A 16,109-nucleotide genomic window follows, 5' to 3' on the forward strand; every position below is an offset into this window, starting at 1 on the left:
AGCCTTGCGCGCGTGTAGTTAAAGTGTATTTGGGCTTGGTTTTATATGATTGGGCTTTTTAAAAAAATTGGGTCTTTGGCCTCTTAATTTCGCAAAGGCAGATCTCCGGCGAAACAGTCTGAGATACGGAAGAATCAGATCAAACGCCTGCGACCAAGAAGAAAATCAAAAGCGGGCAGAAGAAGAAAGAGATAAGCTTTCACATCAGTAAGTTGAGAAAATTCATGTTTTGTTTTTGAAATCACTATCAATTTTTCTTTAATCAACCCTTTAATCCCCAAAAATCAGTAATTTTCTACGTTAGGGATTTCAAGAAATTTTTCTGTGATCAATAATTAATTATGTTACGATGATTAACCATAGTTGAATCAGAGTTTGAAGGCATAAAAATGGGAAACACTTCTTCGATACTGACTCAATACGACATCGAAGAAGTCCAGAGCCATTGTCATGATCTATGTGAGATTTTCCGACAACTCCCACTTGTCTCTGTCTTTATTTTTTACTTATGTGTTTAAAGTTTAATGCTTTTGTATGTGTTTTGATTCAGTTGAGCAGCAGGAGATTCTATCTCTGTATCAAAGGTTCTGCCAGTTAGATCGTAATGCAAAGGGATTTATATCTGCTGATGAGTTTCTCTCTGTGCCTGAGTTTGCAATGAATCCACTATCTCAGGTTTTTGACATTTTTTTTACTTTAAAATCTGTTAAAATCGTGTTGGATTGAGTGAGAGCTTTTAAAAAAATTTGTTGGATTTAAATAACAGAGGCTGCTTAAGATGGTTGATGGTTTAAACTTCAAGGATTTTGTGGCTTTCTTGTCTGCATTTAGTGCTAAGGCAAGTCTAAGACAAAAAGTTCAACGTAAGTAAAATATGTTTCCTTTGAATGGGATTTTGGGGGCAAATCTTTACTTTTCAGTTCATTGTATGGAAAGATCATTAGAGCTTCTTTGTTTTCCAGTGATCTTTAAAGTCTATGATTCGGACTGCAACGGGAAAGTCTCCTTTAAAGATATAATGGAAGTGTTGCGTGACTTATCGGGATCATTCATGTCTGATGAGCAAAGAGAGGTATGATGTATAGAGAAAGTTGGCAACTTTTGAGTTTATAGAAAGTGACTGTCAAAATAACGAAAAAGAACGAAACATCATTAATCTCTACTAAAACCTTCTTCTTATTAGCATGTAATGATTGTTCTGCGGAAACTCTAATGTTACCTCATTTTAACTGTTTTGTTGTTCCATTACTCATGTGACATATCAGTCAAACTCTGAGATAAATGTTAGAATATTTCCTTTTGTTCTTCGTTTGCTATTTACTCTGATCATCTTGTGATCCTATCTATCTCTGCTTCAATCGTTATGGCTATGATCATGAGCAGTGTTTAAAAGTCAGTGATTAATTGTTTACACCAAGTGTCTTGTGTGTTTTTCACTTTTGTGGTGCAGGAAGTGCTGAGCCAGGTTCTGAAGGAATCAGGATACACGAGTGACTCTTTCTTAACAGTGGAGGATTTCGTAAAGGTACAATTTCTAGCTTCTTTTGATTGTTGTTATCATCAGAATTTCCAGTTAATGCTCCAAGTTGTCACATTCCTAGAATCTGAAAACTGCATCTCCTTTTTCTTGTTATCTCCAATGTCACAGATCTTTGGGAGTTGTAAACCGGATATGGACGTCGAAATCCCTGTGGATTAGGTTCATCATGATCATATATGATCAAAAGAACACAAAACTCAAATCTCATCGTGTATTTTTGGCCAAACTGTTACTAGAATAATCCTTGTATTGTTTCTTCAGCATTCTTATAAAGTTTTCTAATTGTTTCCTCTACTTAGCTTCTTGCACTAGCTATAGTAATAATGACATATGTTAAGACTTAAGAATCCTAATCTTTTTCTTTGCCAAAGAAAAGAAAAAAAAAACTTGGAAATGGAATGAATAATCACGGAATCTCCATTTTTTGCATAAAGTAAAGTTGATTTTTTTTATAAATGAATTGTCAAAGAAGAAGACTCTGGATTTCAACGATTACGTGTTTGCATATTGAAAAAAAAAAACCTAATTAAGGTAGATTGACAAATTATATGTCGACCACGTGTGACGTAACGTAACGTAATTAAAGTAAGTAGCACTATTATTGCCCCCACACACATAAAGAAGGAATTAAAACGTCGTCATTTTGCTTCATAAAGGTAACCACTTTATTCACCTACTAAAAAAGGTCCACCACCCACCACTTAAAAACAGTTTCGTCAGTCAAAAAAATATCTTCGCCATTCTTCTTTTTTTCTTCTTTCAAAGTAAGCTTTTCTTTTTCTTTTTCCTTTGAGAATCCGTCTAGTAATGGCGGCGAAGCAAGGTTCCTTCAGGCATGCGATACTAGAGAAACGAGAGAGGCTTCTTTCGAACAATGGATTCTCCGATTTCAGATTCACCGACATCGAATCTAACGATCTTCTCGAAGGAGGCAACAACAACAACAATGGAAGAACAACAAGGCTATGCTGCTGCTGTTCGTGTGGTAATCTATCTGAGAGAATCTCCGGAGTGTTCGAAAGTGTTAAAGATGTGGCGAAGAAGGCTTGGGATATGGGAGTATCTGATCCGAGAAAGATCGTCTTCTCCGCGAAGATTGGTCTTGCTCTCATGATTGTTGCGCTTTTGATTTTTTTCCAGGAACCTAATCCGGATCTTAGCCGTTACTCTGTTTGGGCTATTCTTACTGTCGTCGTCGTCTTCGAATTCACCATCGGTACTTCATCTTCTTTATCTCACACTACTATTCCCGAGGTTTTCTAGGTTTTTTTCCCACGATTTTTGGAGATTAAATTCGAATTGGAATTTTTGGTTTTTGTTTAAGAAAGAGTCGTGCGTCGTTGTTTTCATCTCTAGAATGAATTCGTCGTTTTCTTCTTTTTAAAAAATTAAAATACAATGCAAGTGTTTGGTTTTGGTTGGACTGTGTATAATTGACGAGTACTGTCGCATTGAACTTAGTTACATCTCTAGTATTTGTTTTGTTTACGTGAATTTGTTGGGGGTTGTTTGTAGGAGCAACTCTAAGCAAAGGGTTTAATAGAGCGCTTGGGACATTATCAGCTGGAGGTCTTGCTCTTGGAATGGCTGAGCTTTCTACATTATGTGGTGACTGGGAAGAGCTCTTCTGCACTCTTAGTATCTTCTGCATTGGTAAATGTTATTTAATGTCAATTCTTTTACATCAGTCATTTTTGGTGTTCTCTCTGCTTATCTATATGTGTTTCTCTCTGACAGGGTTTCTCGCAACTTTTATGAAACTGTATCCCGCGATGAAAGCTTATGAATACGGGTTTCGGGTTTTCTTGCTTACGTATTGCTATATTCTGATTTCTGGGTTCAGAACTGGGGAGTTCATACAAGTTGCTATCTCTCGGTTTCTGCTTATAGCTCTTGGTGCTGGTGTTAGTTTAGGTGTCAATATGTTTATCTATCCTATATGGGCTGGAGAGGATCTTCATAACCTTGTTGTCAAGAATTTTTTGAATGTTGCGACTTCCCTTGAAGGTTAGTAAAAAAAACGAATGTTTTTGGTTTTCCGAGTCTCCAGAAGAAGATGCTTGAATGGTAAAAGAAAGGGTTTTGGCTTTGGTCTTGCAGGTTGTGTGAACGGATACCTCCGCTGTGTTGAATACGAGAGAATCCCTTCCAAAATCCTCACATACCAAGCCTCAGAGGATCCAGTTTACAAGGGTTACAGATCCGCCGTTGAGTCAACCAGCCAAGAAGAATCTTTGGTAATTGTCGTTGTGGAATCGTCATTATTAAGTGTTTTTCTATCCTTGCTTCTTCTTGCCTCTGAATTAGTTTGTTTTTTCTCTGTTGCAAAGATGAGTTTCGCAATATGGGAGCCGCCTCACGGCCCTTACAAGTCATTTAACTACCCATGGAAGAACTATGTCAAGCTCAGCGGTGCTCTAAAGCATTGTGCATTCACTGTGATGGCATTGCATGGCTGTATTCTCTCAGAAATCCAGGTAACCACATAGTATATGACTTAGCAATCCAGATGTGGATACAAATCAGTATTTGAGAAATCATTTGTTCATAAAATCGGCTTATCTGGGAATATTGTACAGGCACCAGAGGAACGGAGACAAGTTTTCCGGCAAGAACTTCAGAGAGTTGGCGTGGAAGGAGCCAAATTGTTAAGAGAGCTCGGTGAAAAGGTGAAGAAGATGGAGAAGATAGGACCAGACGACCTTCTCTTCGAAGTACACCTAGCTGCAGAAGAATTACAGCACAAGATCGACAAGAAATCTTACCTTCTCGTCAATTCCGAATGCTGGGAGATCGGAAACCGAGCCACCAAGGAATCACAAGAGCCTCAAGAACATCTCTCCCTCGAAGATTCAGAGAACCAAGCAACTCCAATCTACGCCTTCAAATCCCTAAGCGAGGCAGTTTTGGAAATACCAACGAGCTGGGGCGAGAAGAATCATCGTGAGCCGTTGAACCATAGACCAACTTTATCGAAACAGGTATCGTGGCCTGCACGGCTTGTGCTCCCGCCGCATCTGAAGACAACGAACGGAACTTCACCGCTGGTGGAGACGACAAAGACGTACGAAAGCGCTAGTGCATTGTCACTGGCAACATTTGCGTCTCTCCTCATTGAGTTCGTCGCTAGGTTAGAGAATGTGGTCGACGCGTTCGAGGAGCTAAGCCGGACAGCTAATTTCAAGGAGCCTGAGATTGTTACCTCGACCACGGATTTAGAGTTCTCCGGAGAAAGAGTCGGACTTGTCCCCAAGATCCGCCGGTGTTTCGGAATGTAAGTTTTTAAAAATAGATGCATCGGCGTTCCAGTTAAACGCGCGAGAGATTATAGTTTGAACTTTGAACTGTTAACTGTAAACTAGTAACCTTAACTCTATACAACAAAATTAGTAAAATAATGGTAAAAAATCAGGGGCTTTTTTTAACCCTTTATATCAGAAATGTGTATTGGATCATTTTCCACATTAACTCATGGGTTTGAAATCTATTTTTTCTTGGATTTTCAACCGACTGATTTATTATTTTCGTCTACTATATATCCATGATGAACTGCAGCACCCAATTTGTAATAAATAATAAAATGTTTATTTTCTGAAATTTTGAGTCTAAAATCTTATGCAGAATTACTGATAATTTGATCACTAATTCACTATGTAGACTAAGAGCTTGAAGAAACTTATTCATATATCAGAAATAGGAAAAGATTACGTTATATCATTGCCTTACATTTGTTTGTGGCCATAAGCCCATGATATATATAGATATAAGACAGGAACAACATATATGGTGTGAACAAAATAACAAAAGTTTATGAGTCAACCCATCATCCGTTGACCTGTTGGAGGAGCCATCATCTCTTGCTGATGTGCTTGTGCATTCCCAGCCCACCCTATATTGCACCAATTGATATTCAGTAGTAGTAGTACTTTTTAAAACCAGCATCAGTTATAGAAAAATCTTTAAATATTAAAAGCATTACTCCTAATTAAAATGAGATGCGAAAATATAAGTTTACCGATGATGGGGTCAAAACCATGGTGCTTGAGCTCACGATACTCTTGACAAAGAGCACATGGCATACAGACTAAGTGAGTGATCCAATCGGGAGCCGGAGCATCTGGTAGCCCGTATTTGTTTCGTATCTTGGCCCGGAATATGTGTGAATAGACGAAACATGCCCCGGTAAAAAATATCGCACCGTACAACACCCCAGCTGTCGCACAAGCTGAGTGATACACATATATAAATACATTTACACAAATGACAATGTCAGCGTCTTTTTTTTTTGTAAAGCTTTGTGTATGTATGAATGACTTACGCGTCGCGCCTTCGTCAACGATCTCCGCAATTTGTCCGAACGTGACGCATGGAGCTAACAATGTGATCACGGCTGATCCAATATGCACAAGACCAAAAATATATATTAAGAAACCAATCGTATAATGTAATTAAAGATCGCGTTATGTTATAAAGTTATCTAACCATTTTCACTGTCGTTCATGCAATCGAAAAGTTGAGAACTCCAGCGGTTTTGTGTTTGGTAATTGACCGGTGTGCCCGTTGGTATGTTTGCCTGGTTACCAGTTGCACCGTTATGGGGAAGTACATCGTTGTTCTGGTTAGCTGTACGTTGAACCTGAGGTTGTGCCTGATTCGGTTGGCCATCTGGTCGAGCCATAGTATTTACCCGGCTGGAGTGTGGCAACAAAAAAGGGATTTCTTCTCTCTTTTTTTTTCTTTCTCTAAACGTTTCTATTTTATTGACAAAACTCTTATTCGTTTTTGTGAAAGCAGTAGATGATGGTGTTTATATAAAGTAAGGTTTTCACAACTTGAATAAGTTTAAAATTTCTTGAGAGGTGGCTCTTGTATATAACTAAATTCATATGTGGTATCTATGAAACATTATTCCCCAGACTAGTTAGGCTGTCACCGTTCTTATAAAAAAACAAAAAACAATTGCAACCGTTTGTATTTTGTAATCAAATTTTAACAAGTTATTTAGCTTTTGTAATCAATTTAATAAGATCCGCCATCATAGGTGAGGATAATGAAAAGTGTGTATATACGAATACACAGATTCAGATGATTGCCCACACAGATTCATGACTGCAAATATATGTGTGGATGTTGTAACTTAAACTTGAAAACCTTTTCTATATCGCAAAACAGGAAACTGATTCAATCCTTGTTTATCATGTACTGTAATTGGTTTTGGAATATTAATGGCTTCTATATTGCTTATTGGAGTTGGACCAACTTGTGGTTTTGTTTATATGTAGGAAAAAAAAAACTGCAACTAACTTTTGGAAAGAAATGATACAATGATAATCGATATTGGTAAACATGATTTACGCACTAACATATGTTTAGTTTAATTTGCTTGGTCAAAACTTGGATTGACCTTGACTTGTCCAAATAGTTGACGTTTCAATTACAGCTCATTGTGTACCAAAGCTAAACTCCAAATAAATCGAATTAGGGGTAAAAAAAATGAGCCCTCTTGGAAGTTAAAAAAAATGACGATTTCAAAGTCTATTATTAAAATAAACAAATACATATTGATAAAACTGAAAATAAATTAAACTAATGTAGTCAATATAAAAACTACACTCAAAAGTGCTCTTTTCTCATGAACCACTTATTTGATTTAAATCATTGATGCAAAACATAAAACTTTGAAATCAACCCATCATCCGCTGACTCATAGGAGCAGCCATCTTCCGTTGCACATTTCCATTCCACCCTGTCACATAAAAGAAAAGTTTGTGTTATTCAGGCTTGCATTTTAATTTATCGGGCATTTGAAATAAAAAGGGGTACATATATGTAACAAGGTCAACAGATAAAAAATGCAATTACCAATAGAAGGGTCAACACCATGGATTTTGAGTTCACGGTATTCTTGACAAAGAGCACAACATTCACAAAAGCAGTGAGTGAGACAATCCGAAGCTGGAGACTCTGGCAACCCGAATTTGCTTCGGATCTTAGTCTGGTAAGTGCATGAGAACAAGCAAGGTAAGGCGACCACAAAACATATCAGCCCGTAAAATAACCCACATCTCTTACAACCTACAATATAATTTTATTATATACAACGTTACATGAATGACACAAAATTTGTAGAAGTCTGTCTACAAATACAATAAAAGGACGTGTTCACGTAAATGAATGTATATATATGACTTACCAGTCCTTCCTTCGCCGGCAATATCAGCGATCCGTCCAAAAGTGACGCACGGGCAGAAACATGTGAGGCAAGCTTATCCAATGTAACGCACACCAGAACGAAGAAATCAAAATCATTATATAATCCTGACAATAGATATCCAAATGACAACTTGATTAAATTTATATAGAAATTCTTACCAGTTTCGACGTCCTCCGTGCAGCTGCCAAGAGTCCAAGACCAGAAGTCCATTGGTTATCCATTGTAAAGTAAATTGGATTCGTTCTTCTTGAACCAAAACTTGCGTATTATAAAAAGCTGAGAGATCGTAATTCAGTTAGGATTTTTAGAAGAGATTTTTTTTTTATTGTGTATTGTGAAATGCTTTAAAAATGGAGGGTGGGTATATATGGTTGATGGTGTCGCTTCGAGACACACCACAAAGGTTTAATCTTTAGTACATTTCACTTTTGGAACAAAATCATAAAAGCTGTAAAAAGAGTCTAGCAACATTGAAATATATTCTTCACCCCTTAATATAAGTACATTGCACTTTATCAAAATGTGATTTGTTCTTTATGGAAGGTGAGAGATTTTAGGGATTGTCAGAGATTTTAGACTAGTGTAAATTTTATGTTAAAGCGTTGTTGGATAAAAAAATACTTAGGTTCACCGAGGGGTGTTAATCGGGATGGCACGACTCGACCAGACCCAAAACCCGCATATATTTGAGTCAGCCCGGCCTAAAATATTTTTAAGCCTATATTTCAAAGTCCGACCGGACAGAGCTTTTTGAAAGTAAAAAAAAAATAACAATTTTCCAATTTCATGATATCAAAATAAACAAATATTGATAACTGAAAATAAATTAATAAATTAAACTAATGTGGTCATTATGAAAACTACACTCAAAAATGCTCTTTTCCATGAACCACTTATTTAATTTAAATCATTGATGCAAAACATAAAACTTTGAAATCAACCCATCATCTTTTGACTCGTAGGAGCAGCCATTTTCCGTTGCACATTCCCATCCCACCCTGTCACATGAAGAGAAGTTTGTGTTATTGAGGCTCGGATTATAATTTATTGGGTATTTGAAAAAAGGGGTACATATAACAAGGTCAACAGATTAAAAAAAAAATGCAGTTACCAATAGAAGGGTCAACACCACGGTTTTTGAGTTCACGGTATTCTTGACAAAGAGCACAACGGTCACAAAAGCAGTGAATGAGGCAATCCGTAGCTGGAGAGTCTGGTATCCCGAATTTGCGTAGGATCTTAGTCCGGTAAGTACATGATAACAACCAAGGGAAGGCGACCATAAAACATAGCAGCCCGTAACATAACCCACATTTCTTACAACCTACAATATAATTTTGTACATACAACGTTACATGAGTCACACAAATTTATATATGTCTGTCTAACAAATAAGAATGTATTCACAAGTAAATGAATATATGTATTACCGTTCATATAGGTCCCAATTTAGGACAATCAATGTTATCAAGAACAAAGGACAAGAACACTTTGGTTCTCAAATACTTTAGAACAAGTTACTGCAATTTTCTCTTCATAACTTCTCTGTTGAAGTACATGTCTTTAAATACAAATAGCATTGATCGTTCACGATCCTACAAACAAGGAAATAAGAAAGTGGGAAATGGAGACACTACTTCTCCTATTACTAAGGAGATAACTAAGGAGATAACTAAGGAGATAATAAACTCGATCCTATCACGTTCCTTCCTTCGTCGGCAATATCGGCGATACGTCCAAAAGTGACGCACGGGCAGAACCATGTGAGGCAAGCTTATCCAACGTAATGCACAACAAAACGAAGAAATTTAAATCATTGTGTAATCCTGACAATAGATCAAATGACAACTTGATCAATTTTATATAGAGATTCTTACCAGTTTCGACGTCATCCATGCAGCTGAAAAGACCCGAAGTCCATTGGTTTTCCATTGTAAAGATTGGATTTATTCTTCAGCCTAGCTTGAACAAAACTTGCGTCTTTGGTCGATCTTATTATAAAAAGCTACGAGATCGTAAATCAGTTAGGATTTTTAGAAGAGAATGTTTTTTGATTATTTGTTGTGAAATGCTTTAAGAATGGAGGGTGGATATATATGGTTGATGGTGTCGCTTCGAGACACACCACAAAGGTTTAATCTTTAGTACATTTCACTTTCGGAAACAAAATCAAAAAAGTTGTAAAGAGAGACATAAAACATTGCAAAATATTCTTAACTCCTTAATTGGTATATTACACTTTTGATAAATTGATTTGTTCTTTTATGGAAGGTGAGTGATTGTAGGGATTGGATTAATCAATTTATATGTAAGGAAGGTGGGAGATACAACTAATTTAATTTTATGCGTAAGAAAATTTTAGATATAATATATATGAATGAATTTTTTTTATTACTAAGTGTATATTTATATCCTTAAATGGCTAAAATTTTCAACAAAATTAGTTTAATTTTGAGAGTATGTAATGTACGTAATCTGGTTTTATACAGTATGTAAATTAATACTACTACTTAGAAACGGGAACAAGAAGAAAAAAAACTCCTAAAATTGTTTAACGAGTGTTGAAATGTAAAAAAAGCATTAAAATAATAAAATAGTCATAACAAAATCTGACAAATGTTTTTCAACTTAAAATTGAAGTAGTTCAAAAAAAAAAAAAAATTGAAGTAGTTCTCCTTGCCCAAAAAAAAAATGGAAATAATTCTACGTTTGTAGTGGGCCTATGAATAGCGCAAGGATCAGCCCATTAGTTATGCTATTGCTTTTGGTTTTTCAAATTTGAAGCCTGTTTAGGCTGGAACGTTTTTAAGTACCAAATTACTATTTTACCACCAAAAAAAACTCTACTGTATCAGCAGATCTGATCGGAATAGTTAAAAAATAAAAATAAAAATAAACAACAAACAAAACTCAGAAAAAAAATTCATAAACTCGATTCGAAAGCCCAGAAACTTTTCTTCGTATTGTGAAGTAGGATTTGCGTGTGAGTTCATCGGTGAAACGAGATCGGGATCGGAATACGAGTACAATGGAGGCTTTGCAAGATGGATCGGAGAGAGATAATAAAACTCCTCCGCCTCCTTCTTCTTCTTCGTCTTCTTCTTCCTCTCCCATTCCTGTCGTCACCAATTTTTGGAAAGGTTTGTTTCAGATTCATGTTTAATCTCAACGTTTGCTTCGACTCGCAGTGAAAGCTGAGTTCGAGCTTGTTTAGTAGTAGGAGAAATTCCTTGGTTAGGTTTATTTATTTTGGATTTTGGTGGAAGTAGTAAGGCCGAATCAAAATTAGAGACGGTGATTGATGTTCCTGAGAATGCAATGGTAGTTTAGTGTGATCGGATTGAGAGTTTTTTTAGTTGGTTGCTTTAAAAGCTATCAACTCATAGCTTTTGAAAATGTACTGACAGCTAGTTTCATCTTTGATTATCATGTGACATGGAAACCAGTCTCAATTCTAGAACTGTTTGTGTGATTCGTTACTGTTTTATCAGATTTGATTAGGCATTTGCTAAATGATTCACCAGTCTTTTGAAATGTTGGTTTCAGAATTTGATTTGGAGAAGGAGAAAAGCCTGCTTGACGAGCAAGGTCTTCGAATAGCTGAAAATCAAGAAAACAGCCAGAAGAATCGGCGTAAGCTTGCAGAGAGCACGCGAGGTATTTTTTGGTTTCACCTTTTATTTTGCTTAATCCTGTGGGAATCTGCCTAGTCCCAACTAAATGTGAATTGATGTTTTCTTAGGTCATTCAGTTGGATGAATATAATAGGAGATGTTAACATATTCTATGGTTTATGTTTGTAACAGACTTCAAGAAAGCGTCGCCTGAGGACAAACTTAGTATGTTCAATTCCCTGCTCAAGGGATATCAAGAAGAAGTAGATAATATTACCAAGAGGGCCAAATTTGGGGAGAATGCTTTCCTAAATATCTATCAGAAACTCTATGAAGCACCAGATCCATTTCCTGCTCTTGCCTCTATTGCTGTAATTCTCCACTTACCTAGTGTTAGCATAATAGAAACCTTAAGTCCTGTAGCCTCAACGATATTCAGCTGAACTTACTATTTACTAATTGCTGTATTCCAGGAGCAAGATCGTAAATTATCTGAAGTGGAATCTGAGAATCGAAAAATGAAAGTTGAGCTTGAGGAATTTAGGACAGAAGCAACTCATCTGAAAAATCAGCAGGCGACAATAAGAAGGCTAGAAGAACGGAACCGCCAGCTTGAGCAGCAGGTCAGCTTGCTTTGAACCTCTTGTTTTAATTTGTATAGGGACAAAACTAAACGAATGTAACAGTCTGTAAAGCACAGCTTCCTCGAATGCTTGAGCCTATTCTGGGAGGTCGAATGCAAACTTATGCACTGAGTCAGAAAGACGAGTTATATAGAGATGCTAATTCGTGATCTTGTAACGGACAACTTTCGAAGATTAACAATGATATCGTGTTGTTGTATTTTGGATATAGATGGAAGAAAAAATCAAAGAGGTTGTTGAAATCAAGCAACGAAATCTGGCTGAGGAAAACCAGAAAACGATGGAGCTTTTGAAGGATAGGTAAGAATAATTTATTTTCTGAATGTTTTGGGTATTTATAGGCAGTTTTGGAGCTAGCACTAACCTTTACATATTCATCTTTTTACAGAGAGCAAGCTTTGCAAGATCAGTTAAGGCAAGCAAAAGACAGCGTCTCCACTATGCAAAAATTGCATGAGCTAGCACAGAGCCAACTTTTTGAACTCCGTGCTCAGTCAGGTTGTGCATTGAGCGTTAACACGGTCACTCATTTTGTGCTTTCATAATTGGAATGGTCTCCCTAATCAATACGCATCCATAACATTTTCAGTTTTTGTTTCACGTTTTCTTTGTTCCTTCTTGAATTATTAATACATCTTTCTTTTGTCTAAAATATCAGATGAAGAAACGGCAGCGAAGCAATCTGAAGTTGGTCTATTGATGGATGAAGTGGAGCGCGCTCAAACCCGCCTCCTTACTCTTGAGAGGGAAAAGGTCTTTCACAGAATGCTCTCTAGATGTCATGTTTGAATTCAGGGAATGCCTGAAGATAAACTGGGTATTTTTGCACTCAAATTTTGTTTATTGGTTTGTGACAGGGACATCTGCGTTCTCAGCTGCAAACAGCTAATGAAGATACTGATAATAAGAAAAGGTGAGGTGACGCTTATGCATCCATATAACAAGGAACATAATTTCAAGTTGGTCTTATCTAATTTTTTGCTTTGTTTGATTTTTTGTTGTGCTCGCTGCAGTGACAATGTTGATTCGAATAGTATGCTGGAGAACTCTTTAACTGCAAAAGAGAAAATTATTTCAGAGCTTAATATGGAGATTCACAATGTGGAAACAGCTCTAGCAAATGAACGAGAAAGTCATGTTGCCGAAATAAAGAAATTCAATTCGTTGCTCAATAAAAAGGTGAAATTTGTGATATGCTTTGTCTTTATGCTAATAATTTATACTTTTTTTTGGAAATCAATTTCCTATCGCTTTCCATGGTCTAATGTTAGCCTGCCGTCATTTTAATTATATTAAACCAGGATACTATCATTGAAGAGATGAAGAAAGAGCTTCAGGAAAGACCATCAGCAAAATTAGTTGATGATCTGCGCAAAAAAGTGAAAATTCTGCAGGTATTCATCATTTCAAGTGTTTTTTGGTGCTCCCTTAGTTTCCCTCCTAATTGACATATTGCCACAGACCCTAGGATCCATTTGCTTGTCTTTCTGGTAATGATATTATCAACTACGGTGTAATGCCATTTTTGCATATTAGGCTGTAGGTTACAATTCAATTGAGGCTGAAGACTGGGATGCTGCTACCACTGGTGAAGAGATGAGCAAAATGGAGTCGCTTCTTCTTGATAAAAACAGAAAAATGGAACATGAGGTCACTCAGTTAAAGGTACATAACCTCTACGGAATGAACCACCACCATCTGTAATTTTGTCTCTTCGTTGCCCTTTCCCGCTTCATTGACATGAACATACACAAGTCGATGTCATTGGTTAATTAATACCGCCTCTTCTCCCAGGTTCAACTTTCTGAGAAAGCTTCCTTGCTTGAAAAGGCTGAAGCCAAGGGAGAAGAACTGACAGCTAAGGTTAATGAACAACAAAGACTGATACAAAAGTTGGAGGATGATATTTTGAAGGTACGTAAGAATGTGTAGTTACCATTTTAAGGTAACTGTGCTAGTGAAGCGGAAAACCCAGATCAAAGGCTTTGACTATACTTCAAACCTTGTTTACTTGTTACATAGGGTTACAGTTCAAAAGAACGAAAAGGTGCTCTGTTTAATGAGTGGGAGTTCTCAGAAGCAGGTGTGGCCGAGCAGTCTGAGGTACTTCTATCTGACCTATGTATAGCCTATACATCAAGTAATTTCTCATTCAACAATTGTGAAGCTGAGAAAATTCCCCATTAGAAAAGGGAAAGCATCGAATCATTCAGAATTAAGATCTAGATAACCAATAACATATGTAGATTTAAGTTCTCTACTAGAAATTTTAGATTGTCTAACGTGTATGCTCACTCTGCCTTCTATTTATGGCGTGAATGAAAATATAGCTAGGAATTTTGGTAAATATATATATATATTACTATGATCTATGTTTTTTTCAAACTATCCTTGAGCTTTGTTGCCAAAACATCTGAAAGTTTTTATATGACTAGAGGGGTATTTCCAAGATATTGTTTTAATATATACCTCACACAAACTAATAAACTTATCACTTATTACTGCTCTTTATATGTTGTCTGTTTCTTTATGATAAGCCTATGGATCAGAAGCATGTTCCATCAGACCAAGATCAGAGTTCAATGCTAAAAGTTATCTGCAGCCAAAGAGATCGGTTCCGAGCACGATTACGCGAAACAGAAGAGGTACTGTAGTACATATAAAATATCCTCTTTCCTCTGTCTTCTCTATCTCGAGAAATTTATTTGAACTGTATATTCTGGATTCTCTTGACGTTGCAGGAAATAAGGCGATTAAAAGAGAAGATAGGCTTTCTCACAGACGAATTGGAGAAGACCAAAGCTGACAACGTCAAACTCTATGGAAAAATTCGTTATGTCCAAGACTATAACCAGGATAAAATTGTTTCACGGGGATCAAAAAAGGTATTTCTTTTCTGCATTGCATTTCCCTTAAGCCTTTTCTGTCTTGGTGCTCGGGTTTTTGCTCGGGTTTTACCCATGGTTGACATCGTTCTCCAATCTCAGTATGTGGAAGATCTTGAAAGTGGATTCAGCTCGGATGTCGAATCAAAATACAAGAAAATTTACGAGGATGACATTAACCCTTTTGCAGCATTCTCTAAAAAGGTTAAAAAAAAAAAAAAAAGCATTCTCCTACAGTCCTACTATCGACACAAGCCGTAGATTCTTTTCCCATTCTACTCTTTACATATGCGACTATTCATGTGTTCCATAGGAAAGAGAGCAACGGATCAAAGATTTGGGAATCAGAGATCGGATTACACTCAGCAGTGGTCGCTTCCTTCTAGGAAACAAGTAAGCATCTCGCTCTTAAGTGTGATCATATTCAAACTCGATCACACAATCATCGATACTTAATCCGAGAATTGGACCTTTCAGATACGCAAGGACCTTTTCTTTCTTCTACACAATAGGATTGCACGTACTTGTCTTCACTTGTCTCTACCGTATGTCAGCTTACAGCTATCTCAGGTAAACCCACCAAACCTACCAATTTTGGTTTTGTTTTATGTTTGTTATCTGTCCATTATGTAATTGATTTTATTTAATATATTCTTTTTGTTTTGGTTAGCCATGGAGCAGAGGAGAATCTGATGACAGATGCAACCACAAACCTCCCTCACGGTCTTTAAGCTCCCACCCTAAACTTCTTCGTTTTTGGTTGTTGTGTTTTCGGTCTTGTTAGTGTTCGTTCACTGGGCAAATCTAAAACGGTTGAACTATCATATCTTCTGTACAGAAGGATCCGAATCTTTATATACATATATAAAGCCACAGAAAAAAATGCTTACTTTAAAAAATTGAGGTAATCGCCAAATAAAGATGGCCACTAGAGAGTTATTACTTATTACATCCGTTCATATACATCGACTTTGAGGTCTGTTTTACCTTTTCTTCTAAACATCGGTGACAAAAAAAACAACCAACTTTTGTTGGGAAAGCAAACAGACATGAAAAATGCAGGACGATACATCTTACACATCCGACAAGAATGATCGTTTGTTACATTTCCAATATATGAGATGCAACAACAACAACAACAAAAAGTCATGGCATAGTATCATCGGTTAGGGCAACGACACCTACGTGGCTGAGATTTTGGATTTGAATGCT

General features: G+C 36.7%; 5 protein-coding genes and 1 pseudogene across 8 annotated transcripts; 3 read left to right on the forward strand and 3 right to left on the reverse strand.

Moving 5' to 3' along the window:
- The first annotated feature begins 69 nt into the window (after nucleotides 1-69).
- Nucleotides 70-1,834, forward strand: LOC104783441 (uncharacterized). Of its 2 annotated transcripts, none has more exons than XM_010508607.3 (7): nucleotides 70-207; nucleotides 373-459; nucleotides 551-675; nucleotides 767-863; nucleotides 963-1,072; nucleotides 1,451-1,525; nucleotides 1,649-1,834. In XM_010508607.3, the coding sequence occupies exons 2-7, from the start codon at nucleotides 390-392 to the stop codon at nucleotides 1,697-1,699; spliced, it is 528 nt and encodes a 175-aa protein (XP_010506909.1). In that variant the 5' UTR covers nucleotides 70-207; nucleotides 373-389; the 3' UTR covers nucleotides 1,700-1,834. The 2 variants fall into 2 exon arrangements, with proteins under 2 accessions (XP_010506909.1, XP_010506901.1); XM_010508599.3 differs by having other exon boundaries at nucleotides 81-207; nucleotides 364-459.
- Nucleotides 1,835-2,190: 356 nt separating this feature from the next.
- LOC104705396 (aluminum-activated malate transporter 9) lies at nucleotides 2,191-4,981 on the forward strand. The gene is made up of 6 exons (XM_087453667.1): nucleotides 2,191-2,756; nucleotides 3,056-3,193; nucleotides 3,278-3,547; nucleotides 3,641-3,777; nucleotides 3,871-4,017; nucleotides 4,120-4,981. The coding sequence occupies exons 1-6, from the start codon at nucleotides 2,348-2,350 to the stop codon at nucleotides 4,816-4,818; spliced, it is 1,800 nt and encodes a 599-aa protein (XP_087309793.1). The 5' UTR covers nucleotides 2,191-2,347; the 3' UTR covers nucleotides 4,819-4,981.
- Nucleotides 4,982-5,206: 225 nt separating this feature from the next.
- LOC104783454 (protein PLANT CADMIUM RESISTANCE 5-like) lies at nucleotides 5,207-6,338 on the reverse strand. Its single transcript, XM_010508613.3, has 4 exons — nucleotides 6,023-6,338; nucleotides 5,859-5,930; nucleotides 5,556-5,765; nucleotides 5,207-5,429 (listed from the first exon to the last, which is right to left on the reverse strand). Exons 1-4 carry the CDS (start codon nucleotides 6,216-6,218, stop codon nucleotides 5,356-5,358), a joined length of 552 nt encoding a protein of 183 aa, XP_010506915.1. The 5' UTR covers nucleotides 6,219-6,338; the 3' UTR covers nucleotides 5,207-5,355.
- A 691-nt stretch (nucleotides 6,339-7,029) lies between these two features.
- On the reverse strand, nucleotides 7,030-7,975 carry LOC104783462 (protein PLANT CADMIUM RESISTANCE 7-like; annotated as a pseudogene). The gene is made up of 4 exons (XR_015595337.1): nucleotides 7,913-7,975; nucleotides 7,734-7,805; nucleotides 7,403-7,615; nucleotides 7,030-7,286 (listed from the first exon to the last, which is right to left on the reverse strand). The product of XR_015595337.1 is annotated as a protein PLANT CADMIUM RESISTANCE 7-like (transcript).
- A 715-nt stretch (nucleotides 7,976-8,690) lies between these two features.
- On the reverse strand, nucleotides 8,691-9,764 carry LOC104783468 (protein PLANT CADMIUM RESISTANCE 7-like). 2 transcript variants are annotated; one of them, XM_087508658.1, is made up of 4 exons: nucleotides 9,632-9,764; nucleotides 9,459-9,527; nucleotides 8,866-9,081; nucleotides 8,691-8,752 (listed from the first exon to the last, which is right to left on the reverse strand). In XM_087508658.1, exons 1-4 carry the CDS (start codon nucleotides 9,684-9,686, stop codon nucleotides 8,691-8,693), a joined length of 402 nt encoding a protein of 133 aa, XP_087364784.1. In that variant the 5' UTR covers nucleotides 9,687-9,764. The 2 variants fall into 2 exon arrangements, with proteins under 2 accessions (XP_087364784.1, XP_010506925.1); XM_010508623.2 differs by having other exon boundaries at nucleotides 8,866-9,078; nucleotides 9,444-9,527.
- Nucleotides 9,765-10,587: 823 nt separating this feature from the next.
- On the forward strand, nucleotides 10,588-15,721 carry LOC104783473 (protein CASP). The gene is made up of 19 exons (XM_010508627.3): nucleotides 10,588-10,894; nucleotides 11,301-11,411; nucleotides 11,561-11,739; nucleotides 11,842-11,991; nucleotides 12,224-12,312; nucleotides 12,401-12,510; nucleotides 12,671-12,765; nucleotides 12,870-12,925; nucleotides 13,026-13,191; nucleotides 13,314-13,406; nucleotides 13,549-13,677; nucleotides 13,807-13,926; nucleotides 14,035-14,115; nucleotides 14,550-14,657; nucleotides 14,754-14,897; nucleotides 15,000-15,101; nucleotides 15,211-15,290; nucleotides 15,375-15,467; nucleotides 15,568-15,721. The coding sequence occupies exons 1-19, from the start codon at nucleotides 10,783-10,785 to the stop codon at nucleotides 15,626-15,628; spliced, it is 2,079 nt and encodes a 692-aa protein (XP_010506929.1). The 5' UTR covers nucleotides 10,588-10,782; the 3' UTR covers nucleotides 15,629-15,721.
- Nucleotides 15,722-16,109: the final 388 nt, after the last annotated feature.

Source organism: Camelina sativa, chromosome 1 (genome assembly GCF_030686135.1).
Source record: "Camelina sativa cultivar CO46 ecotype springtype chromosome 1, ASM3068613v1".
NCBI classification, from domain to species: domain Eukaryota; kingdom Viridiplantae; phylum Streptophyta; class Magnoliopsida; order Brassicales; family Brassicaceae; genus Camelina; species Camelina sativa.

Coding starts and splice junctions, on each gene's coding strand:
- LOC104783441 (XM_010508607.3), top strand. CDS start 390: ATGGGAAACACTTCTTCGATACTGACTCAATACGACATCGAAGAAGTC. Junction 460..550: donor GAGCCATTGTCATGATCTAT/GTGAGATTTTCC, acceptor GTTTTGATTCAG/TTGAGCAGCAGGAGATTCTA. Junction 1,526..1,648: donor CAGTGGAGGATTTCGTAAAG/GTACAATTTCTA, acceptor CCAATGTCACAG/ATCTTTGGGAGTTGTAAACC.
- LOC104705396 (XM_087453667.1), top strand. CDS start 2,348: ATGGCGGCGAAGCAAGGTTCCTTCAGGCATGCGATACTAGAGAAACGA. Junction 3,548..3,640: donor TGTTGCGACTTCCCTTGAAG/GTTAGTAAAAAA, acceptor TTGGTCTTGCAG/GTTGTGTGAACGGATACCTC. Junction 3,778..3,870: donor CCAGCCAAGAAGAATCTTTG/GTAATTGTCGTT, acceptor TCTGTTGCAAAG/ATGAGTTTCGCAATATGGGA.
- LOC104783454 (XM_010508613.3), bottom strand. CDS start 6,218: ATGGCTCGACCAGATGGCCAACCGAATCAGGCACAACCTCAGGTTCAA. Junction 5,931..6,022: donor CATGAACGACAGTGAAAATG/GTTAGATAACTT, acceptor ATATTGGATCAG/CCGTGATCACATTGTTAGCT. Junction 5,766..5,858: donor CGTTGACGAAGGCGCGACGC/GTAAGTCATTCA, acceptor TGTATCACTCAG/CTTGTGCGACAGCTGGGGTG.
- LOC104783468 (XM_010508623.2), bottom strand. CDS start 9,686: ATGGAAAACCAATGGACTTCGGGTCTTTTCAGCTGCATGGATGACGTC. Junction 9,079..9,443: donor AAGGAACGTGATAGGATCGA/GTTTATTATCTC, acceptor ATTATATTGTAG/GTTGTAAGAAATGTGGGTTA. Junction 8,753..8,865: donor TGGTGTTGACCCTTCTATTG/GTAACTGCATTT, acceptor TTCATGTGACAG/GGTGGGATGGGAATGTGCAA.
- LOC104783473 (XM_010508627.3), top strand. CDS start 10,783: ATGGAGGCTTTGCAAGATGGATCGGAGAGAGATAATAAAACTCCTCCG. Junction 12,766..12,869: donor TTACTCTTGAGAGGGAAAAG/GTCTTTCACAGA, acceptor GGTTTGTGACAG/GGACATCTGCGTTCTCAGCT. Junction 13,192..13,313: donor ATTCGTTGCTCAATAAAAAG/GTGAAATTTGTG, acceptor ATATTAAACCAG/GATACTATCATTGAAGAGAT.